Below are 23,794 nucleotides of genomic sequence, written 5' to 3'. Positions count from 1 at the left end.
AATGTGCGGAGGAGGAGAAGACCAACAAAAACAACTGCTGGGAAGGTGAACAAGGTTCTGGTCCCTCCTGCTGGTACCTTCAAAAAACCATCCATTTTATAACTTCAATATCATCAGTAGTTACACTAAATAACCTGTTCACTAAAAATAATAGCTTCACTTACACTAGACCAGGGTTTCTCTACCTGACATTTTGGGCTGGATGATTCCTTGCTGTGGGGCTACACTGTGCATGGCAGGACGTTTAGCAGCATACCTGATCGCTAGATGCCGGAGTATGCACCCAGTTATCACAGAGATGTTTCCAGACGTTGCCAGAAGATGCCCACTGCACCAAATAATATATACATATACATCCAGAAAGTGGCAGGCTGAAAATAATGTTCATGATTTGCAGATAATGAGGGGACGGATCATTTTTGTTACTGCAGGGCAAACCAAACAGGGAATTTATGAAGGAACTGAGGTTTATAGTAAGTGAAGAAACTATATATCACTTTGATATATTTTGACTTTATCAAAGTTGATATACAGCCTCAAAGAACCTTAGGAGATAAATCTTACCAGGACAATGACTGGGGAGGAATGTAAATATATATAAGTAAAATTACCTACTTTTACAAAAGTAATTTGCTCTTTGTCACTGAGAGCACATTTAAGAACCTACCATAAATTCCTAAAGCTGGATGACGGTACACAGTATCTGTTATATTATTCTACTTCAGTGTACATTTGAAGTGTTCCAAAACAAAAACTTAATATTCTCCATACTATTTCTTTTTTTAATGTTACCTGCTACCCCCCAAATTGATTTTGCATCCACACACTGTGCAGGTGCTCACCACAGCAAACAAAATAAGTGCCCAGGAGGTTACCTATTTCTGTGCACTCAGTAATAAAACTATTGCTTAATCATAAATAACATCATTGCTTAATAAGGATGTAAATGTCACTTATATGCCTTAATAAAAAAATTCCCTCAATTCTTCTAAACCCAATCTTTAAGAGAATATAAAATAAGGCAAGGTATTTTGTATCACAGCCAATGTAATAAAGAATATAGTTAAAGTGTAGGCTTCAAATTCATTTTGGTAACCCCTCCTATTCTGTTGTGATGCAACTTTTTGTTACATAATCTTTTCGCCAGCACTGGGTACCAGTGGCACTATGGGAGAAGGGGCAGCTACTTTTTGCTTGAAAGCCATCCGTACTCTATGCAAGTTTTTTTTTTTTTTTATAAAAAGTACGTATTGCTTTTTAAAGTAAAGTAATAAACCAATTTTACAGTCTTATGTTCTTTTTTCCCAAGGGAATTACCATATGAGTGCTATCACTGCTATGTTGCAGAGAAAGAAAAGTCAGCTACATGGCATAGTTTCCATTTTAAATTTTGATATAAAAGTACAATTATGCTCAAAAAACTAGGGAAGAAACCATGCCTGTGTGCAACAAAAACCTTGAATGAGGTTTAAAATAAAATAACAGCAATAACGTTAATTGAAAGAGCCAAAGAAAATAACATTTAAAAAAATATTTTTTTCTGCCTACCGCATCTGTGGCTTAAAAAAAAGAATATATATATTATATACCTGTAAATATATATATATTTTTTAAGAGACACGGTCTCTGTCACCCAGACTGGAGTGCAGTGGTGTCATTATAGCTCACTGCAGCTTTGAATTCCTAGGCTAAAGGGATCCTCCTATCTTAGCCTCCTAAGTAGCTGGGACTACAGGTGCATACTACTGCACCCAGTTAAATTATTTTTTTTTTAAGAGACAGGGTCTTGCTATATTGCCCAGACTATTCTCAAACTCCTGGCCTCAAGCAATCCTCCCACCTCAGCCTCCCAAATAGCTGGAATTATAGGCATGAGCCATCACCCCCAGCAAGAAATTAAAATATTTTTAATTTAAAATGGTTTCAATGACTTAGTTAATACCTCTACTAAGTAATATACATTTTTAAATTGATTTTACTATGCTGGATTTGGTTTACAAAGAAACCAAGTTCTTCCCAAGATCTTCAGTATATTTCAATCAAAACAAAGAACCAATTTTATGAATTGAAGTGACAGAAAATCAAAAGGGAAAAAGAGAAACATGTTTGTACAGCCTGTCATTCTCTCCAGGTACAACACAAACTTCCTAAGTTCTTCCCTACTGTTTTACCAAACATTAAATAGACAACACACAATAAAAGTACAAACCTGATGATGCTTTCTGACATTCTCCATAAAAATCATAAGAAGGATATACAGAAAACAGAGGTCCAAAATAAAGTCATATATTTAATAGAAATCACAACCCAAACTTAAATTCGTTTTAGGCCATAAAATTTAAGTGGAATTCATGAGTACTAGAAGTAAACATTTAGGTGACATTAATAAATTCATAGCAATGACTAAAAGTGAAGGAAAAACAAATGAGTCAATATTCCTTGTATAAATTATAGATTAATCTTCTGAGGAAGAATACTCTAAATACTATATAATTCACATTCAAAACATTGTCAGTGTAATTGTTACAATGCAGATGAAGCAGCAGCGACCACATTACCGAAATAAAAAAAATACATGGGTGGCAAGGCTAAAACAGAATTTATACATCTTCTTTCTTTCTTATACTCTACTGATATTTCACTAGAAACCATGGGGCTGAATTTTTAAATTTCTCATTAATAATTACTTTTGATCACCTAATTTATGTTAAAATACCAGGTAATTTTTAAAAATTCATGTACTAAAAGAGACAGAAGAAACAAAAAGGCTTGTTAAGATATGCTTTACAATGAAATACCTCTACCCAATCTAAACACTGACCTTCCATAATTGCTAGAAATTTGGAACATATTGCCTAACATATCTCCAAATTAACGTTGGTTTTCTTCAGTTAAACTATACAGATTTTGTTGTAGGCAACTGCAGACTAGTTACAATGAATCACAATAATACATGCCAACTCCAGGACAATAGTTACCTCTGGAAATGTCAACCATATCTTGAATGTTTTATAGCTTTCAAAAAATATAGCAAATGTCAACATTTATGAAATACAACTGTTACACCCAGGTTATACTATTCTCTACACTTTTCTCTAGGCTTGAAATATTTCATTATAAAAAAACTGAGGAGTTAATCATAAGTTTTAATGAATTTGTGATTCTAAACCTTAATATTATCCTGCTCTGCAATTTTTTTCATTTAATCTTCCTCACCCTTCTGCTCAGATTACTAAAGCTACCACATATTTATGCATACATACTTGTATATGAAGAGTACATTCTTTTTACTCTCTTTCCAGCCACTGAATAAAGGAACACTTCTGCTAACAGGTTTAATTTTCAGAGAGTTGACATAGGTCAGGCAATTGGCAGTAAAATGCAAAACTGAACCTCTGGAGCCAGCCACAAACCTTGGTGGCAGTTCAGAAAATGTATAAAACACTAAAGTCATATATATTTATTTCCATTTGTTCTTCCTCACAAGTATAAGACTGTCAGAAACTAGTATGTGTTTGCTTAATAATAAAGCTATTGCTTAGTAATAAATAAAACCATTGCTTAATAAAGATATAAACGTGTATTTATATGCCTTAATAAAAAATTCCCTCATTGTCCTGTGGCAAGGCTGTTACCCTAGGGAGTAAGCAAAAAACTCCTGCAGGGCCTTTGCATTAATTCACCAAGACAGTGAGAAAGCCAAGTGTAGTTCCTAAGGTAGGTGGGACTTGGAGATGGTTGCCCTGTAAAGTGCAGTGTGGCAACAGACAACTTGGAGTCACCAGAGGTGGTAAGCAGGTATCTACCCAGGCAGACCTAGCAGCATTTTTGTCACCTACCTAAAAAGAGGATGTTTTAACAATATATTTCTAAATATGAGGAAACAGAGAGGGCGGGGCTAGTCACACAATCTCTTAGAGCTTTTGTTCTCTCATCAGCAAAATGGAGATGTTCAAAGTCCCTGCCTCATGGAGTTGTAGGGAGAATTAGATAAAGTGGTATTGACCAAGGCAGGTTATACACAAACAGAAGTGAAATAAATACATATTTAAAGAAAACAGCTTAGAAGTGGTTCAAATCCAGTTTTAAAATATGTACTATATTCTTTTTCTTTTTTTTTTTTTTGAGCCAGAGTCTCGCTCTGCCCAGGCTAGAGTGTGCCATGGCGTCAGCCTAGCTCACAGCGACCTCAAACTCCTGGGCTCAAGCAATCCTTCTGCCTCAGCCTCCCGAGTAGCTGGGACTACAGGCATGTGCCACCATGCCCAGCTAATTTTTTCTATGTATGTGTGTGTATATATATATATATATATATATATATATTTTTTTTTTTTTTTTAGTTGGCCAGATAATTTCTTTCTATTTTTAGTAGAGATGGGGTCTCGCTCTTGCTCAGGCTGGTCTGGAACTCCTGACCTCGAGTGATCCTCCTGCCTCGGCCTCCCAGAGTGCTAGGATTACAGGCATGAGCCACCACGCCAAGCCTGTACTGTATTCTTAGTACCAACAACAAACACTGAAAAAGGCTATGAATGATGCTCCCCTGAGAAGCAGTGGAGGGATAAAGTGTTTGTCTCTATTAGGCCATACCAACGAAAAGGGTTCAACATATAACTAGATTATCTTAAAACAGAACTTGCAATCTTTTCTCATTACAACACACTAAATCAGCATTCCTCAGAGCATGAGCTATCAATCCCTGGGGGATCCTCAAGATCATCTGAAGGTCTACAAAGTCAAAGCTATGTTCATTAAAATATTTAATTGCCTTTTTCACAGTGTTGATGTTTGCTGATATAGCAAAAGCAATGGTGGATGAAGCTGCTGATACCACCACAAATCAAGGCGGTGCTACTAAACTGTACCACTGGACTCTTCTCCACCTCACACTTGCAATAAAAAAAAAAAAAAAGAAGCCTGTTTTATTTTAGAATGTCCCTGATAAACAGTACAAATTGTTTTATTAAATTTCAATCCTTGGCCAGGCACGGTGGCTCACATCTGTAATCCCAGGACTTTGGGAGGCTGTGGAGAGAGGACCACTTGAGCCCAGGAGTTCAAGACCACCTGGGCAATACAGCACGACCTCATCTCTACAAAAAATTGAAAGAAACTAACCAGGAGTTGTGGCACGTGCCTATAGTCCTGGCTAGTTGGGAGGCAGAAGCAGGAGGATCTCTTGAGCCCATAAGTTCAAAGCTGTGGTGAGCTATGATTGCGCTACTGCACTCCAGCCTGGTTGTCAGAGCAAGACCCCACCTATTTAAAAAAAAAAAAAAAAAAATCAACCCTTGAATACTCATCCTTTAACATTGTGTAACATCAAATGGGAATGCACATAAAGTGCTTCTGATGGATACCAACATAAGGTGATTGACTCTTTAAAAAAAGCACCATGAGTTGAGAGCTGAGCTAGATACTTTTTTCATGGAAGATCACTGTCACTGAAAGAACACAGACAAACGATGGCTATTCAGACTCGGGTATCTGACAGATAGTTCTCTCAAAAATGAATGAAAGAGTCCATCCTTTCAAAGAAAACAACTACTAGTATTTGTTGCCATTAGTAAAATTCAACTTTTCAAATGAAAATTTAAAGTTTGAAAATCTTGTACCCACCACCACAAACTTGACAGCTCCCTAATACTTAAAAGACTTTTCTGAGAAAATCAGTGGTGATATCAATGAATGTAAACTTTTGATACTATATAATGAAATGGGGCAATATTTGAAAGAACTACATATCTCAGTGAACCAACAGTCTCCAGATGATGGATGTATGATACCTAATAAAAGATTCACTCCAAGTACCAGACAGACCAGTACATTTTAATGGAACAGAGTATAAAAAGTTTGCTGAAAGGGTTTCTGATTCCATATTGCAAATGAGCTTTAACAAACTACCACTTATAGAGTTTAGACATAGTAGTAGCAAAAGAAGAATATCTACAATTATCTGAAAATGCTGATAATTACTCTTCCCTTTTCCAAGTATGTATTTTTAAGAGGTAGATTTTCTTCAGATATTTCAACCAAAACAACATATCCTTATAGACCGAATACCGAAGTGGAGATGAAAATCCAGCTTGTGTTTTAAGCCAGACATTAATGAGATTTGCAAAATGCTACTCTTCCCACTATTTTTTTAGAAAATAGATTATTAATAAAAATATGTTATATTAACATGTAATGTATAAAGGGGCCCTGAGATCAAAAAGTTTTAGAAATACTACATTGAAGTGACACAAAATAATTACAATTATGAGAGGTAAGGTAAATAAAATCTCAGAGTCACACTGCATGGCAATTAGTAATATGCATCTGGTAATAATTTACGAAACAGTGTTATTCATGTTTAAAACCAGCAATAAGAAAAAATTTAATGAAGCAGCTGTACCTTGAATGCTAACAAGCACATGCACATACAGAAGGTTTAATTCAAAGCTCTCAAAATCATATACCTGATATGCCATTCCCAACTAATAAGGGAAATGCACCAAATTAATGTTTCCCATAAGCACCCAAAAATTCAACCTAAAATGAAAATATTGCCCGGTGCAGTGGCTCATGCCTGTAATCTCAGTGACTCAAAAGACTGAGGCAGGAGGACTGCTTGAGGACAGGAGTTTGAGACCAGCCTAGGCTACATAGTGAGACCCACCCCATTTCTTAAAAAAAAAAAAAAAAAAAAAATTAGCTGAGTGCATTGACTAGCCACACCTCTAGTCCCAGCTACTTGGGAGGCTGAGGCAGGAGGATGGCTTGAGCCTAGGAGTTCAAGGCTGTAGTGAGCTATGATCATGCCACTGTACTCCAACATAGGCAACAGAGCAAGACCTTATCTCTTAAACAAAAAAAAAAAAAAGAAAGAAAAAGAAAACATTACCCTTATTTAAGCTTCATTTATAATACCACACTTGTAGGACAGTACTATACAAGGCAGATTATAATTCTACAGTATCAGCTCAATTTTCAGAACAACTGGCAATTTAGCATCTTCAAAGAGAATTTCCATAGCTACATGTTTTTATTCAAATACAAATGAATACATTCTAAGATGTGTGTTGATATATGTTACCAAATTCAGGATTGAAAGTAAATAAGGCAGGCCACCACCAATTATCTCAGCTGCTACTTTATCTGGGGACTATGTCTTATGATAATATGTATAGTGGTTAACCAAGCGTCACCAAATATAGTACTGAACTAATCTGATTAGTCAAGAGAAAGTAAAAAAATCATCTGTGCCAAAATAAAAATATAATGAACAAAAAACAAAGTGAGGAACAAAGGGATTTAATATTCAATGCTACACCTCAAATGTCGTAGGAAAAATACTTTGAAGGGAGAACAGCCATCCTGTAAGTCACTAACAAGCTATGTCACTTAAGAACCATTCTAAAAAGTGTCTTCAGAGTATCAGCAATTCTTAGAAAGAAATAATTTCAACACATTTGCTTTAGCAAGCCCAACCATTCTGTGCTCAATCCTGTACCATAGATGTGCTCAATGCTACACTAGGCACCATGGAGATAAGCATGAGACATAATCCCCTGCTCACAAGGTTTAATTACGGGACAAAATGAGTAGTATAAACTTAACTGCCACACAAGTCTACATTAAGAAAGAATGAACAAAGGCTAGATCAGTAAAGGGAAGGATGATTATGACTATAAAAGACAAATCCCTCGCAGAGGAAAAAAGGTAAGGGATTCCAACAGACAGCACTGGAAGAGGGTTGGAGATGACAGGTAGTGTTTGCAGAGGACTCCTTTGGATTAAGTGGTATCCAGAAACGTGTATGTATGATTTCTGCTACAGAAATGACCAAATGAGGCAACTGACTGAATGTGAGAACAAGAGAAGGCTAAGAATTATAATAGAAGACAATAGAAGACATCTGAAGACAACAGAAGAATCCTGTATCACTGACAGAAATATGGATATAGGGAGAATAAAGAAATGAATTTGATTTTCTATCTTCTGGGTTTCAGATGACAAGAAATCCAAGTGGCCTGCCTGTAAGACAACTAAAGATATGGGACTGGCAATCAGGTGAGAGACTAGACCTTTGTCATTGCTACCACTCTGGTCCAAGCCTTTGTCACCTGTCCTCTGGATTAATGTAACAGTCTCCTGCTTCCATTCTTGACTCCCATTGTCTCTTCTCAACCTACCAGTCAGCGAGCCTTTAAAATGTAAGTAAGATTATATCACTATTCTGCTCAGAACTCTCCAGCAACTTCCCATTTCACTAGCAGGAAAATCCAAATCCTCACCACGCTTTACAAATCCCTATATGATCTGGCACTGTCAACCCCCTTCCCTCTCTGCCTAATAACCTGCTACGCCTCCCCTGCTCATCTACTCCACCCACACCAACCTCCGTGCTACTCCTTGAACACCCGGCTTGCTCAACCTTAGGGCATTAGTAACTACAGTTCTCTCTCTGCCTTGAAAACACCATGTTGGCTAAGCAACTCCACATGGCTAACTCTTTTGTCTCCTTCGAGATTATTCAAATTCCACTTCTCATATTCAAATTCCACTTCTCAATGAGGTCTCCTCCTGACCAAACTATTTTAAATTCCAAGCCCCATTCTCAAGCTAATACGCCTGATCCCACTTCTCACTTGTTTCCCAGAAAATGTATCACCTTCTAGCCAGCAATATAATTTACTTATGTTTATTGTTTGTTGCTGTCTCCTTTTACTATTAAATAAAATGAAAGCACCACAAGGGCTGAGCTTTTGCTCACTAAAGTATCCCAAGCCTAAAAGGGGACCTGCAAAAAGTAGGCACAAGTATTAATTTACTGAATTAACTGCTACAAAGGGATCAAAGATAATCAAAAATGAAAGCAAAAAAGTCACTGTGTTTCTGTGTCAGCTCTAACCCTGCCCATTTCCTCCAACATTTGCTACCTCAGTAATGGTCTCACTGTCCATTCTGATGCTCAAGGCAAAAGAAGCCTGGAAACCACTCTAGACTTCTCACTCTTCCAATTTCCCCACAGCGCATTCAACACCAAAAGCTGTCAAAATTACCTCTATCATCTGTAGAACACAACCCCTTTTTTCCACTCCCACTGTACCAATCCAAACTTTTTTCATCTCTAAACTACTAGACTATGAAGTCCACAACTGAGCTTTTTCGCTTTGATCTAACCAGGACTATTTAATAGATTTTTAGATAGATATGACAAAGTGGGATAGGTAGGAAAATGCAAAGTAAAGAAGAATAGGATACCTGAAGGCTAGAAAAAGAAATTTTATCTTCGCCTTCTCTCCTCCTCCTACTCATGCACTTATTAACATACTTCAAGGCCCAGCTCAAGTATTATCTCCACTGATGAAGCCTTTCCCAGTTCTTTCAGGCAAAGCATACACTCTATTTTTTCCTCTTTGTACATACCTGCATTAGAACACTTACTGTAGCAATTATTTATTCACATAATGGCTTGCCCCACAGGACAGGAGTCTAGCACCAAAAATATGTTGAACGGATGAATGAAGACTTTTGTCTAGAATTGGCAGTTATAAAGAAGAAAAGTCTAAATTTGAATAAAAGCAGGGATGCCAAAGGAAAAAAATAGAAATTATCTATATAGTTACCAATAAATAGTACATAAAAATACTAAACTGAAGACCCAAGTGGGGAAAAACGTGAAACACACGAGGCATTTCCACAGAGATAAGAGTAATAGATAATAGAGATCCCCATGAATGCATTTAACAGAGAAAGAGATTGTTCAGAATTTCAGAGAAAAGCAAAGGTGGAAGAAGGGCTAACCCAAAACAGCCCCTAAAAATAAAACTTATTCTCCCAAATCAGAATACTCAACTAGAAGCAAATTAATTGAGTTCATAAAATGGTAATGATATGTAGATTATTTTAATTAAGGGGAAGCACTGTATAACTGATTACTAGTCTGCTCTAATTCCATCTCCCCAAAAGATACCCAAACATGTAGAATTCAGCCGTTAGAAAAATGGGCTCTAAGGGAGCCTCTCAAAAACCAGCAAAATTATATTAACAAAAGGAATAAAGTTATTAAAAAACAGCAAAATTACATTAACAGAAGGAATAAAGTTATTAAAACTAAAACTCTTAACATATTGAATTCAAGTGTGGTTTTAATTTTTTTTTAAAAAACTACATTTTATAGACCTGTGTACTATTAAAAAGAAATGACGGCCAGGCAGGGTGGCTCATGCTTGTCATCTGAGCACTCTGAGAGGCTGGCCTCCCTGGAGGCCAGAAGTTTGACACCAACCCCCGCTAATTTTTTAAAAAATTGTTAGTATCTGGGGATGGTGGCACACGCCTGTAGTCCCAGCTACTCAAGAGGATAAGGCAGAGGGATAACTTGAGCCCAGGAATTCAAGGTTACAGTGAGCTATGATCACATCACTGCACTCCCACCTGGGTGACAGAGCAAGACCTTGTCTCTTACAATAAGTAAATAAATAAACAAAAAAGAAAGAGCTTAGAAAAGTAATTTTTTATAAGTAGGTACAGTTCTATGTTTGAGAGAAAATATAAAAATATTCAAAATAATACCTACTTCGTTTATATTTCAATATAAAATAAACAGCTTACTGACTATAAAATGGCCTAGTCACTTATTATTCTTTGGCAGGTTTGTGACCAACCAAGGTAACATTAGAGTAGTGCTCTGCAGCTTTTGTTTCATAGATCCCTGAGTCACCAATGAAAGCTACGGTCCTGTACTATAGAAAAACATGCATACAGACAACATATATCCAGCATTTTAAATATGTCATTACAATCTAGAAGCCCTGCTAGATAGATGACTTCCTGGAGATCCAAGGAACCTACTTATACAACTGCTGCTTTCATGATTAGAAATAGCAAATACATAAGACTCCTTAGAGAAGGAGATAAACTGTTAACAACTCTAGAGCTTTTTTTCTCAGTCATCCAAGCAATCAAGAAACATTTAATACAAAAATCTCTACTGGCTGAATTTCATCAAGTGATATACACCCATATTGAGCTAAAATGCATGTGCATGCCTTAAAATAAACTTGAAACCCAAAGTGTTTAAAAATAAGATGTAATATTAATAGAAATAATAACAGCTAATCATTGAGTATTCACTTTGTACCAAGCATTGTTCTAAGTGTTTTAAATATATTCATATTTATATAAAAATGTAAATAATTGTCCTCATTTCACAAACGAGGAAATTAAAGCACAGAAAGGTGCAGAGAGTCAAGGGACAATGACACAAAACAGAAATAATTAATGAGGTCAAGAGCAAAAAATTCCATTATAGTTTACACCATCTAAAAGCAACTTAGACCCGCATTTGTACTATCACAGCTCTACAAAGCAAGAACATACTGTCCAAATTACAGAATGATGGCAATTTTGATCCTTTTCCATATCCCTGAGAAAATAATCCTTATAAAACCACATTCACCATGGAGTACCCTGTAACCAAAAATGTGAACATGAAATGTTCAAAAAGCACACAACACTAAAGGATTTAAAAGACGCAAAATGGAAGATTTTGAGGCTAACAAATGTTAGCTTTCTAAATCACTGTCTTTGTATAAGTACCAGCAATAAATCATGCTCTGGAAAAATTAGTCACTTAAGATATAAAAAATCTGAAATAGGACACCTTTTTCTACAAAGAAAGTTCAAGTTCAAACTTTTATCAAGGCTGTGCCTCCTTGGTAATGACGTTGGTGCCATGCCTCTCCCACTCCAGGGACAATCACAAAAGTAGAGAAAACATCACAGGTTCAGCAGGTTTTATTAGATCTCACCAATCAAATGACAAATTTCAGATTCCTTGCATATGGCTACACTATGCCCTCAACAATGTTGCATACAATAAATATCTGTTGAAGGGTTGAATCTTCTCCAGCATAAAATGGATGTGTTGAAGATACTGTTACTTTAACATTTTTTACCTCCCATAACATTACACTACATATTATTATAGCATCAAATAATGCACTAAAACCAATCCTATATTAAACTACATGATCAAAAAGTTATATTAAATAATTTACCATTTTGTTAAGTCTACATCCAAGAAAAAAAAAGGACTAATTTTTTAGATCAGTTTTTGCAGCTATTGGATCCAAGACATCACAACAAATTTACCTGAGGATATTCCTTTTTTAAAACAATAATGCTCTTAACATACTATAATTTCTTACAGCTTTCTTTGAAATGTTTGATTAGATACAACAAAATCGACTTTTTCCTTCACATAACCAATAAACTTTTTGAATTAGATATGAGAAAATTAGCTCCATTAAGAGGCAGCCTGTTGCTTTAACAGTAAATATTCTAAATTCAGTGAAAGATAAAAATCAAGAAACAAGCAAAAGAAACATATACTCATGCTGTGTGTATGCCACAAAAAGTTCCCCCTGTATTTAATTCAAAGATGGAAATACTTGCTCTGATTTATTGAACTGTTAAAATATCTCACTGCAAACACACACAATTTAAAAATTGTACACAGATATCCAAGTCACAGCACCAAAAAAAAAAAAAAGAATTAAAAATTATACACAGAACTTCTTGGAAGTGGATATCAATTAGAAGTTAATCTTTATGAAACAAAAAAGCCGCTTGGTATACAAAGCACACAAGAGCAAAAACTCAGACTAAAATATTCCCTAATATTAAGCAGTATTTTTTAAAGTACAACTTATACTTACTGAATATCATCAATTTATGAAAACAAGCAAGAATGACCTTATCTTGGCAAAACTCAGAATACTGTTTCTTCAACATCTTAGAAGGCAGCTTGATGCACCACATTTTTCCATCTGCTTTGTTCTTTCTATATCTTCATACAGCAAATGGAAATTAAACCCTTCTCAAGTAATAGCCAAAATTTCATGAATCACAAGGAAATACAAAGAGCAAAGCATGATATGAGTAACAGAGGTAGACAAAATGATAGATGGAACCGCCTTGGTAATGACCTTAAAAAAGCAAACAGGAGTATATATTGAGACAGAAAATCTATATAACATGTACAGGAATCACATTAAATAATTCCATTCTCACTTACCTGATGAGCTCTCAGTAAATACTGTTAATGTCTGTCCTCCAACACTTTGCAAGACAAATGGATGTTCTCTAGGTGTGCTGACTGAAGCTGGTTTTCCACCAATATCATGAATATTTGCAAGATCCTCATTCAAAGTAAATGACACCTAATAAACACATTAACCAGAGCATATTACAAAAGACCTTTGTATTCAAAGTAACTGCAAAGAAATTTTGATTATAAATCAAATACTTTTTTAAAAAATGTCAGCCATTCCCAGTTATTTTATTATAAAAATCCTTAATACTCAGTTATAAAAAGAGAATCTAAGCTGTGTGACACAGGCCTATAATCCCAGCTATCAGGAGGCTAAGGCAAAAGGACTGCTTGAGACCAGGAGTTTGAGTGTGCTGTGATCGTGCCTATGAACAGTCACTGCACACCAGCCTGTGCAACGTAGCAAGACCCTGTCTCTTAAAAAAAAAAAAAAAAAAGACTCTATTCCCAACTGTCAGAATAATGGGACTAATCTAACATTATAAAGAGGGACAGCTTTCAAATATCTTCTCTGGTCTGTAGCTGAAGAATTCTTTCCAAAACAGGAATAAAATAATTTTTTCCTAAGGTCTTTGAGGTTAAGGGATCATGTCTCATTATCCTTTTATCCTTAAGATCTAGAAAAGAGCCTGACACATAGAAGGAAAACAACATTTGCTGAATGAGTGAATATTTTAAGAATATTAAGAAAGCAGTTGTCCCTGAAATAGGAGGAAAGTGAAAGGAAAGCTTTTTACCCTGAAAAGCTTCAATGCTCCCGTAAATAGGAGGATATATTTCATTTTTAAGTCTTAATGACTACTCCATGAGTACATAGCATACTGTTTCATTTTTGAATATTTGAACAAATTAAATATTTACAAGGATAACCCAATAATAAGAATAAAAAGACATAGTTAAGTGTTCTTTCAAAATGATTTTTATTACATATCAAATCTCCCCAAAAGAAAATCAAATTTTACATTAAAAAGATTTATAAACATAAAATTACTGATCTCCCAACCACAAAGGAAGACCATGAAGTATGTATTAAATATCTCTCTCCTATATGATAGATACTATAAATTATGAGCTGGACTCAATGGGTCAAAATATAAAGTTCTCAAAAATCAAATGCCTTTGCCACACTGAAGTAATACTAAAGTAAGTTATTACTAAAGTGTTACTGAAGTCCTACTCAGTTTCATAGTACTGAGACTGAGAGAGGGGATATTTATGTTAAAGAAGAAAAATGCTGAGAATGAACAACTAGGAAAGAGTCCACTCATTGATAAGGGTGGCATTTATACCTTTATGTGTTCCTCACCATCAGCCACTCATTTAATGTGGAGTTTTCCAAAATGCAAACAACACCCTCTCTTTACTATTGCTAAAGAAAAGTAACACAATCTCTTGTTTTAACTAAAATTTTCATATAAATAATCTTACCTCAGTCCTTCCTTGATTCCTAAAGGAGAGGAAAGAAAATATTTAAAATTATTTAGATTCCATATTGTTTTCAAATGCAAATTAAGAGCTAAAATAAATAATGCTACTTCATATTTACATAAAATATTACATTTACAGAGATTAATATTTACTCTTGGCTCCCTGCCACTGTCGTATTTGTAATCCTATGGGAAAAACAAACCCACATAATCACTCATGATTATTTTGATATTATGAGTATGTGTTACTTAATGCTATTATAACCTATCCTAATTATATTTTGTCTAAATAATGATCTTATTATGATTATCTTTATTTCTGAGCACTTTTAGCATTCAGCAGCATGTGAGTGCCTACTTAATACCAGATCTATATAGTACTTCAGTAAATTTTAGTATATATTTTGTCTAGTTGAAGGTTTCATTTACCTAGCAAAGTCTTAAAGACCAAAAGTTATTAAATTTAACAATTTTTTAAAGTTATAAGCAATTTTTCTCTATTATAAAAATTTTTCTCTATTATAAAAATAACATATGCCCATTATACAAATGTTTTTAATACAGACAAGCAAAAGTTTTATAATAGCCATAATTACACTGTTAAAATATTGCTACAGTAAATATCCTTCCGCACTACTTTCTATATACTGTATTTGAATTGTTTTTATTATTTTATATTTTATTTTTTTTTACAAATGTGGAATCAATGCACACGCACACCCTACATAATAGCCTAATTTTTTTAAACACACATATATTTAATACCTACTATATGCAAAGTACTGAGTGTAAGGTCCCTGTTCCAAACAGCAGAAAACATAAAAGGTACATCCATAACTATTAAATAAGTTTTAATGTTCAGTTAAGAGAGCCACAATGTGATGGGATTGGATAGGAGGACACCATTTCTTCCATTTTAAGAGTTAAGGAATGGTTCAACAAAGAGGTAGCTCTGAGCTGAGCTTTGAAGGGTACTAGGACTGTAATAAATTGAGGTGGGGAAATATAGTATCAGAAGTAAATAGCTGAGCCTAAAGCCATGGAAGGGTCTGATGAAAAACAAGTGATTAGATTTGGCTGGGAAGGAGAAGCAAAGTAAGGAGCAGTGGGAGATGAACTACAAAGGAAAATTGGGGCTAAATCATAGAAGATCTTGAATATCACGTACAGAAGTACAGACTTTATTCTTTAGGCAATGGAGATCCACAGGTATTGTTTGAACAAAAGAATAACAAGTACAAAGATGTGCTCCAGGAAACTTGCACCAGAAAATATACAGAGAATGGACAAAAGGGTGACTAGAGATATGAAGATCAGTTAGAAAACCATTGTTTCTCCATAACACAAAGTTTACTTCCAACCTGCCTTTATTCAGTTGCTTAGTCAATCACTCACTGTATCATTAAGAATCTACTATACATGCAGTAGATACACACTGTGCTAGGTGCATGGCACAATATGAGCGAGGGTCCTTGTCCTCAAGAGGTCCCAGTTTAATGAAAATAAATAGGGCCAATCCATGAACAACTACAAATAAGATAGTTATATCTTGCCATAATGTCAAAAACTTTATGGCAGAGGTACAACATACTGTCATATTTAATAGAAATGTGGATTAGAAAGCCAGGAAAAGATGAATTGAGTGAGGGATGAAGTCAATAACATGGGGGCATTCCAGGCTAAGGGAAAAGCCCAAGTAAAAAATGGAAATGAGAATGTATCTAGCACATTCTTTCTGGCATCAGTGAATGGCAGCCTGGAGTCAAGTGGTAAAGAGTTTCTTAGGACACACTAAGGAGTGCAGATTCTTAGATTTGCTCACTGTAGGACTTCTCAGTCTTTCATGTACTAAAGTGCAATGTCTGTCTCCTAAATGTCTAAAAAAGAAATGAGAAAATATTAAGATGTCACAAAAAAATATGACTTTTCACCTTCTCTTATAAGAATCCAAGATTTGGCAACAGTTGGCCCCCAATTCAGCATGACAACAATCCCCTGAATATGCCTTTGGGGCAGGCACTAAATTCACCACGATCCCTTCCCTATCACTCTTGAATCTAGCTTCTAGAGGCATTTTATTCAGCTGCCTTTAAGACAGAGGTGCTGTAGACAAAGGAAAGGAAAAGACACAGAAGATATTTCCATAATGTTTACTGGATTGAACTGAGGCTAATGCAAAACGCCCACATAAAAAGTAATGAAGGTTTGAACCAGGTAATGGTAGAACTCGAGGAGGTAAATGTTAGAACTGAGAGAAGAGGAAATGATTGCAAGTGGGCAGCATAGGAAAAAGGATGAATTAAAGATCACATTGACATTTCTGAGTCACTAGAAAATCACCGAGATGCAACCTAGGGAACACAGGAGGGGAGAACAACTCCATTTTCACACATATATAATTATAACAGTATCTTAACTGGAATGGTAAGTGATTAATAAGCTCTGGATGAGTTAATATTCTAGAAAAAAGCAAATCCTTGAAGACAAACTTATTTTAAAAGGATGACATATTCCCTTTCGTGATGTGTGAATGTATAAAGTACAGGTGACATTTTCTTATTCTGCATTACAACTATAATACACCCTTTGCTTGATGATCTGTGGTCAACATTATAAATATCAACTATTGTACAACACAAAAATATCTTCAAAAATTAATGAAGTAAATATGTGACTATCCTTTCACTGAATTTCTCATAATGCTGTACACTTTCTCCTTCACTAGTCTGAGTCCATTTCTTAACATCCCACATCTATAGACTCCAGTTTCATTCCTCTTGCCTTTCAAAATTTTTACTAATCATGTCTTTCCTTTTTCTTACACTTTTTAAATATTAATATTTCTTGTATTTGACATCATTGAGGCCTGACTTTTCACTATCACTGATAGCCAATAAAGCACCACCTTTACCAGGCTAACAAAATCAACAAAATAGTATTAAGTCTTCAACTGCACTTGGGGGTTTTTGTTGCTTTTGCTTTGTTTTTATTTCCTATTCATATTTCCCCTACCTGAACAATTCAGCTCAAAAACCATTAGGTGAAGCCAAGCAAGGTAGGTATCTGCAGAGTGGGTTGGGTAGGATGGTCATAGTCTGCATGGGGTGAAGAGGATGCCTCCTGGTCAAGTTTGTGACCTGCAGGTTGCCATAGTTCCATGGGAAGCTCATGCTGATTAAGGGGTTCCAGCTGGTACCAAACAATACCAGAAGTCCAGACTCCCAGGAGTCCGCTGGACCAGACTGCCCACGCCTTCCACCTGTAACCCTTCCTCAACACGGGACATGGGAACCTGCAGGCCTCCATGCCCCAATTCAGCTTGAAGCAGCTACAGAAGATGGACCTTCACCCCTACTCCCAAAGATTTTCAGGTCCCATGTTTCTTGGGGGGTGGAGGGGAATGTTAGGTAGGGACCAGGAGGAAGGGGAAACAGGTGTGGACACAAAGTGAGGGAGATTCGGTAGAGATATTATTGCCGGCCAATTAGAGGAGGGTAAGAAACCCACAAACCTAAGAGATGGCAGAAACAAACAATCTGGTGCGTGGGCATAAATGAGCTGGCACTGACCTAAGGTGAACTACCCCTTATTGGCATAGTAAAAATCACATCCACCCATGCCAGGACAGTTTACAAATGCCATGGCAACCCCCAGAAACTACCTTATAAAGCCAGAAAAGAGGAGGGATGAAATTCCAGGAAACTCTCTACCCCTTTTCTGAAACTTCATGAATAATCCACCCCCAGCTTAGCATATTATTAAGAAAATAGGGTAAGAAACCAGACCCCTTTCCAAACTAGGGTTGTCTCCACTCGCAGAGATAGACCTGTCCCCTCTCCAGGACATTCTGTGCTCAATAAATGCTGTTTAGCTTGCTTGTATCTGTTTGGCTTGCTCATTTGCTCCATCAACTCGGTACCAGTAACCATTCTTCAGTACTGGGAACCAAGAACCAGGGAAAAACACACCAAACCCAGAATTCACACCTGATAAAGCCCAATAAGGAAAGGAGGGTGTAAAAGCAAGAAGTGTGTCAGAGCCTAGTGGGTGAGGGCACCCATGCAGGACAAGCTGAGGCAGGCTGCTGGCCTCTAGGAGGGGAAGGAGACATCCCTACGGGCTAGAGGGGGAGCCTGCGCAGGGTGAGGAGGGTGACCCTGTGAAGGACAGCAAAGGTGGCAGCTCAATGAGGGGAGCTACAGCCCAGGCAGGGTGAGTAGGGTGTTCATGCACAAGGTGGGGAAGGGATTGAACAAATAAGAGCAGAGGCTTGAATAAGTAAACATATTAAGGATAACAGGAACCAGATTTCTCACTTTTAGAAAAGAGGTACAAATATGAAAAGGGAGAAAACCAGAACACTTAAATTGGAACTAAATTGGTATGAATTCGTGATTTTCTATATACGTAGATAGAGAAATAAACACAGATGTAAAGAGTGTGTGAGAGTGTGTGTGTGTGTGTGTCTGTACATATACTCCCTATCTCTCTGCTCACTGAGAAGGCCTAGAAGCAGCAATGAGCACTTGGGTTATGAAAATCTTAGTTTCTAAATATCACCTCTTCTCTAAACAGAACCAGGGCTCCTTAGAGAAATGGCCAACTTCAGGGCTCAGGGAGAAATGTGTAAGATGAATCTAAAACATCTATGTCAAAATGATCAAAGAATGATAAGGGCATGTTGAAAGGACTTATACTACTGAACTGTGCATTTAAAAATGGTTAAAATGGTAAATTTTATGTGTTTTTACAAATTTTTTTTTTAAAGGTCATGGGAGCCAGCTAGAAGTTCCTACTGGCTAAATTTTGGATAATTATAACATCATCATAAATGATTTGGTAACAAATTGTGATCCACTGAAAGAAACTGGAATCCATGAGTTCACACTAAAATAAATGAATAAATTGAAAAACTCAAGGAATAGAATATTTATATAGTCTCAATAGACCACCCCCCAAAATACCTAATAATTACAAAGGGGAAGAGTAACAGTGAAGAAGCTTAGAAGACACCCATTAATTGAGTGATCAAACTTAACACCATCCATCAGTAATGGGACAAAATGAAAATATGCAAATCTTGCTAAATACACTAAGAAACCAGTTTCACCTTTGTCATACTCCTCCTAAAGATGCATAACCCAAATCTAATCATGAAGAAAATCCAGACAAATCCAAATTTTATAAAGTAACTGTGTAGTGAATGTCAACAGTATTGACATTTACACATTATAAAAGTCATGGAGGCTGGGTGCAATCCTATAATCCCAGCACTTTGAGAGGCTGAGGCGAGAGGATCACTTGAGGCCAGGAGTTTGAGACCAGCCTGGGCAATATAGTAAGACCCTGGCTCCATAAAAAAATAAAATCAAAAGAAAAAAGTCAAGGAAAGGCTTTGGAATGTGCTAGATTGAAGGAAAATAAAAAGACACAATGATAAAATGCAATGTAAGATTCTAGACTAGATACTTTTGCTATAAAACATTATAAGTCTAAAGATTAGGTAGCAGCAATATGCTAATTTACTGATTTGGAGAGGTGTATTGTGATTATGTAGGAGAATGTATCTATTTGTAGGAATTATACATTAGAATATCTGTGTAACTGTTTTATAGAGACAAGGTTGCCCAGATTAGTCTCAAACTCCTGACCTCAAGCAACCCTCCCACCACAGCCTCCCAGAATGCTGGGATTACAAGCATGAGCCACTGCGCCCAGCCTGTCAACTTAATTTTAAAGCCAACCTTCTTTCTACGTCGGCATCCTGCCTCAGAATACTTCAGTTTTCTAAATGTTTGATACATGTATTTTACTGACATTCATGCAGCTGGTACTAAAATGGCTTCCCCCAGAGATTTTTAATTTCTGTCTAATTTCTAGTTTTATTTCCAAATACATTTAACATTCTAGGTGATATAGGGGCCCACCAATAATAAAAAGTATGCAAACAAAAAATCAATGAGACACAATTTTTCTATTATAAAATTAAGTTTAGAGCAGTGTTACACTGTTGATAGTTTAAATTGGTAAAACTTTCTGAAAGGCAAACTGGCAATATATATTTGCATATATATGTAAACACACACACACACAACATATACAACACACACATACTGCTGCTCCAAACAAAGCAGAATAATAACCCCACTGTTTTCTCTGCCAGACAGTTTACAGCTCGAGCTTTGTGTTCAGTTCTTGGTGCTGCCATTATATAGACAGACTAGGCTGGGCAACCCTATCTCTACAAAACAATTTTAAAAATTAACCAGGCATAGTGGCATGCGTTTGCAGTCCTAGTACTCAGGGAGGCTGAAGTGGGAGGATCACTTGAGCTCCAGAGTTCAAGATCACAGTATGCTATGATCATGCCTCTACCTGCCAGCCTGGGTGACAAAGACAGACCCTGGAGAGAGACCCTGTTCCCCACTCAAAAAGGTGGGGGGGGAGCACAAGGCTTCATTTCAAGTTGTATGTCTTTTCTCTTCCCTCTGTCTCTCCCAATCTCTCCACTCCACAGCATCATCTCTGCTGGAATGAACCACCACGTCATGCAGATCTTCTTACCTTCTGGCCTATGCCACAAAGCAAGATGCTGCTCAGCCTTGGGAGATTTGGTAGGGAGGCAAGATCCATACCCACACCACATTAGCACAATGCAGTGCCTACTCTCCAGACTGTAGTATGTGTGGTACGACAGTAAGTGAACACTTACTGACCAAGTATTTTACATGCATTGAACCTGTGAGGTATTAATGCCATCTCCTTTTAACAGATGAGGAAATAGAGGGGGTAAGCAACTTACCCAAAGTCACAAAGCTAGTAAGTGACAAGGTCGGGGCTAAACCTCAGGTTGACTCCCAGGTCCACACTCATAACCAGTATGCCAAATTGCCTTTCAAAAATGTTAGCTGTTTTTAACAACAGGTAACCCCAAAACTGGTTAATCTGCCTCTAAGAATCAATAGTTGATTATATATCTTCTAGTCTTAAAAATATTTGAAGACACTTTACCTGGTCTGCCCTAAAACGTCTCTTAACAGTCCTAGTATCTTCAAATGTTCCTCATAGGACATTGTTTTCGTTTTTTTTTTTGTTTTTTTTTTTTAAGTTTTATTTTGCTGAAGGATCTTAACTTGACCATGTATCTCTTTTAAGTGCAGCTCTAAGAACTGAACATAATGTTTTCACTGTGAGCTAACTGGCAAAGAAAAGAGTGGGATTATCATTTCACTTCATTCTAAACAACAAACGTCTATTAATGGAGCCTTTTGTTTATAGCCACACAAATTTGCTGATTCACATTAAGCTCCAAATCAACTATAATCCTGATAACCTAGTCACATGCACTATAAGCCATTCCTCACTCATCCTACACTTGTTTAAGAGTGAATATAATAATTCAGTAACAGCAATGAAAACTAAGTAAAGTGGGAATATAAACAAGACAGCCTGGAGAATACAGCCAGGAAATCCCCTAAGGAACAAGCTGTTTTCAAGCATTCCCATAGCAATCTTAGGGTATTAATTACTATAAATCTGTTCTCATCATTAAAAGGATCTAGATCTTCTGTAAGACTGATTGGATGTTATAATGTTAGGTAGAAAATCTGCTAGATCTTTTGTCTACATATAAAACACATAAATACACACACACACACACACACACACACACACAATCTGCTCCTTGTTTGTCCCTTATGTTGGTATAAAACCTCTTCTCAACCACAAGATTCCCTTTCAAGAAATTCTAGTGGTTTCACTTTTTCTTTAACCGTGGTGTAGGAAACTGATTTGAATACAGGGATTTAAAGTCACTTCTACTAGGATTTTATTTTAAAGAGAATTCAGAAACTGGAATGAGAACAACAAGGAATAGATGTATTGGCCATATACCCTAGGGAAGAGATAAAGGAAAATGGAGCAAAAAAACCCAAAGCCTTAGAACTAAATATAAGTGAAAATAACAAAGAGAACAAAATCAGAGTTCTGTGATATGTTCTGAAGTTAGCAAAATTTAGCCTGAAAGCGTTTAAGAAATACTTTGCTATGGTCAGTGGAATAAAGATGCTTTAAAATTTGTCCATATTGAGCATCCAAAATGATTTGTATATAATCTGGGGGGCTACATACACAATTCTTACCCATGGCCAACTCTAAGGAGTGTGAACAGGGAAAAGAGACTTTTTCATTTTGTACAAAGATAATTTTTTTTAAAAAAGCATGTATTACTTATACAATAAAACATACAAATACACAATATTTCTGTGGGACTTTGGTTGGAATCCTAGAGGAATCAACAATGTCAGCTCAGCCAGGTGTCGTGGCTCAAGACTGTAATCCCAGCACTTTGGGATTCAGGAGGATCGCTCGAGGCCAGGAGTTGGAGACCAGCCTGAGCAACACGGCAAGACCTTGCTTGTCTCTACAAAAAAATTCTTTAACAATTAGCTGAGCATGGTGGTATATGCCTGTAGTCCCAGCTACTCAGGAGGCTGGGGTAGGAGGATCACCTGAGCCCAGGAGTTTGAGGTTGCAGTGACCTATGACACCACCACTGTACTCCAGCCCAAGCAACAGAGCTAAGACCCTGTCTCCAAAAAAACTCATAAAGTCAGCCTGGTGATGCGTGAAGAACACATACAAACACATCTGCTAATATTTAGGATGAGCATACAGTTTACTGTCAAAACCAGGACACTACGGAAAGTGAAACAGGGGACACTATTAATAATTGTGTAAGAAAACATGTAATCTGGGACTGTTCCAGATAAACCTGGACGTATAGCCACCCTATGTGAATTAGATGCAACTATGTAAACTAACTGCTTTGAACTAAGGAAGAAAAAGAGCTTGAAATTTTCCACCAGGTAAGGATAAAGAAAAATTGCAGCATACCCATTATTGCTTATTTAGTATAGTATCTTCAATATATTACTTTAGTGATCAGAGCAGTACTTGAGGGTTTCTCTGAACCTTAGTTCCTTTTACTCTATCTCCCATAACAGTTTCTCCCTACCCCACACCAAAAGAAAAGACTTTACATTCCTCAACCAGGTATTTTCTTTACACAGAGGTTTTCAGGAATGTAATATTCCCTTCCCATGGTAGAGGAAGGAGAACATTTGAGTTTGCAAAGCATTTTAACAAACTCTAAGTCATATCATTTATTTTATAAATACCCTACAGGTTGGGAAGGCATTAGTGTCCACATTTTACAAACAAGAGGTTTAAGGCCCAAAGCTGAACAACTATCAACAGCCAT

The 23,794-nt window shown here is 36.5% G+C and overlaps 1 protein-coding gene across 1 annotated transcript in view; it reads right to left on the bottom strand.

The window, feature by feature from the left end:
* GTF2F2 (general transcription factor IIF subunit 2) overlaps positions 1 to 23,794 on the bottom strand; it is a 135,787-nt gene that overhangs the window by 99,445 nt on the left and 12,548 nt on the right. The window contains exons 4-5 of the mRNA XM_045567247.1: positions 14,534 to 14,552; positions 13,070 to 13,214 (exon numbers count right to left, since the gene is read on the bottom strand). Coding sequence (XP_045423203.1) covers positions 13,070 to 13,214; positions 14,534 to 14,552 — 164 coding nt within the window. The remainder of the gene's footprint in view (positions 1 to 13,069; positions 13,215 to 14,533; positions 14,553 to 23,794) is intronic.

This window comes from Lemur catta, chromosome 13, assembly GCF_020740605.2.
Source record: "Lemur catta isolate mLemCat1 chromosome 13, mLemCat1.pri, whole genome shotgun sequence".
Classification (NCBI taxonomy): Eukaryota; Metazoa; Chordata; class Mammalia; order Primates; family Lemuridae; genus Lemur; species Lemur catta.
The sequence above is the reverse complement of the archived record's forward strand: the minus strand, read 5'-3'. Positions and strand labels throughout refer to the sequence as shown.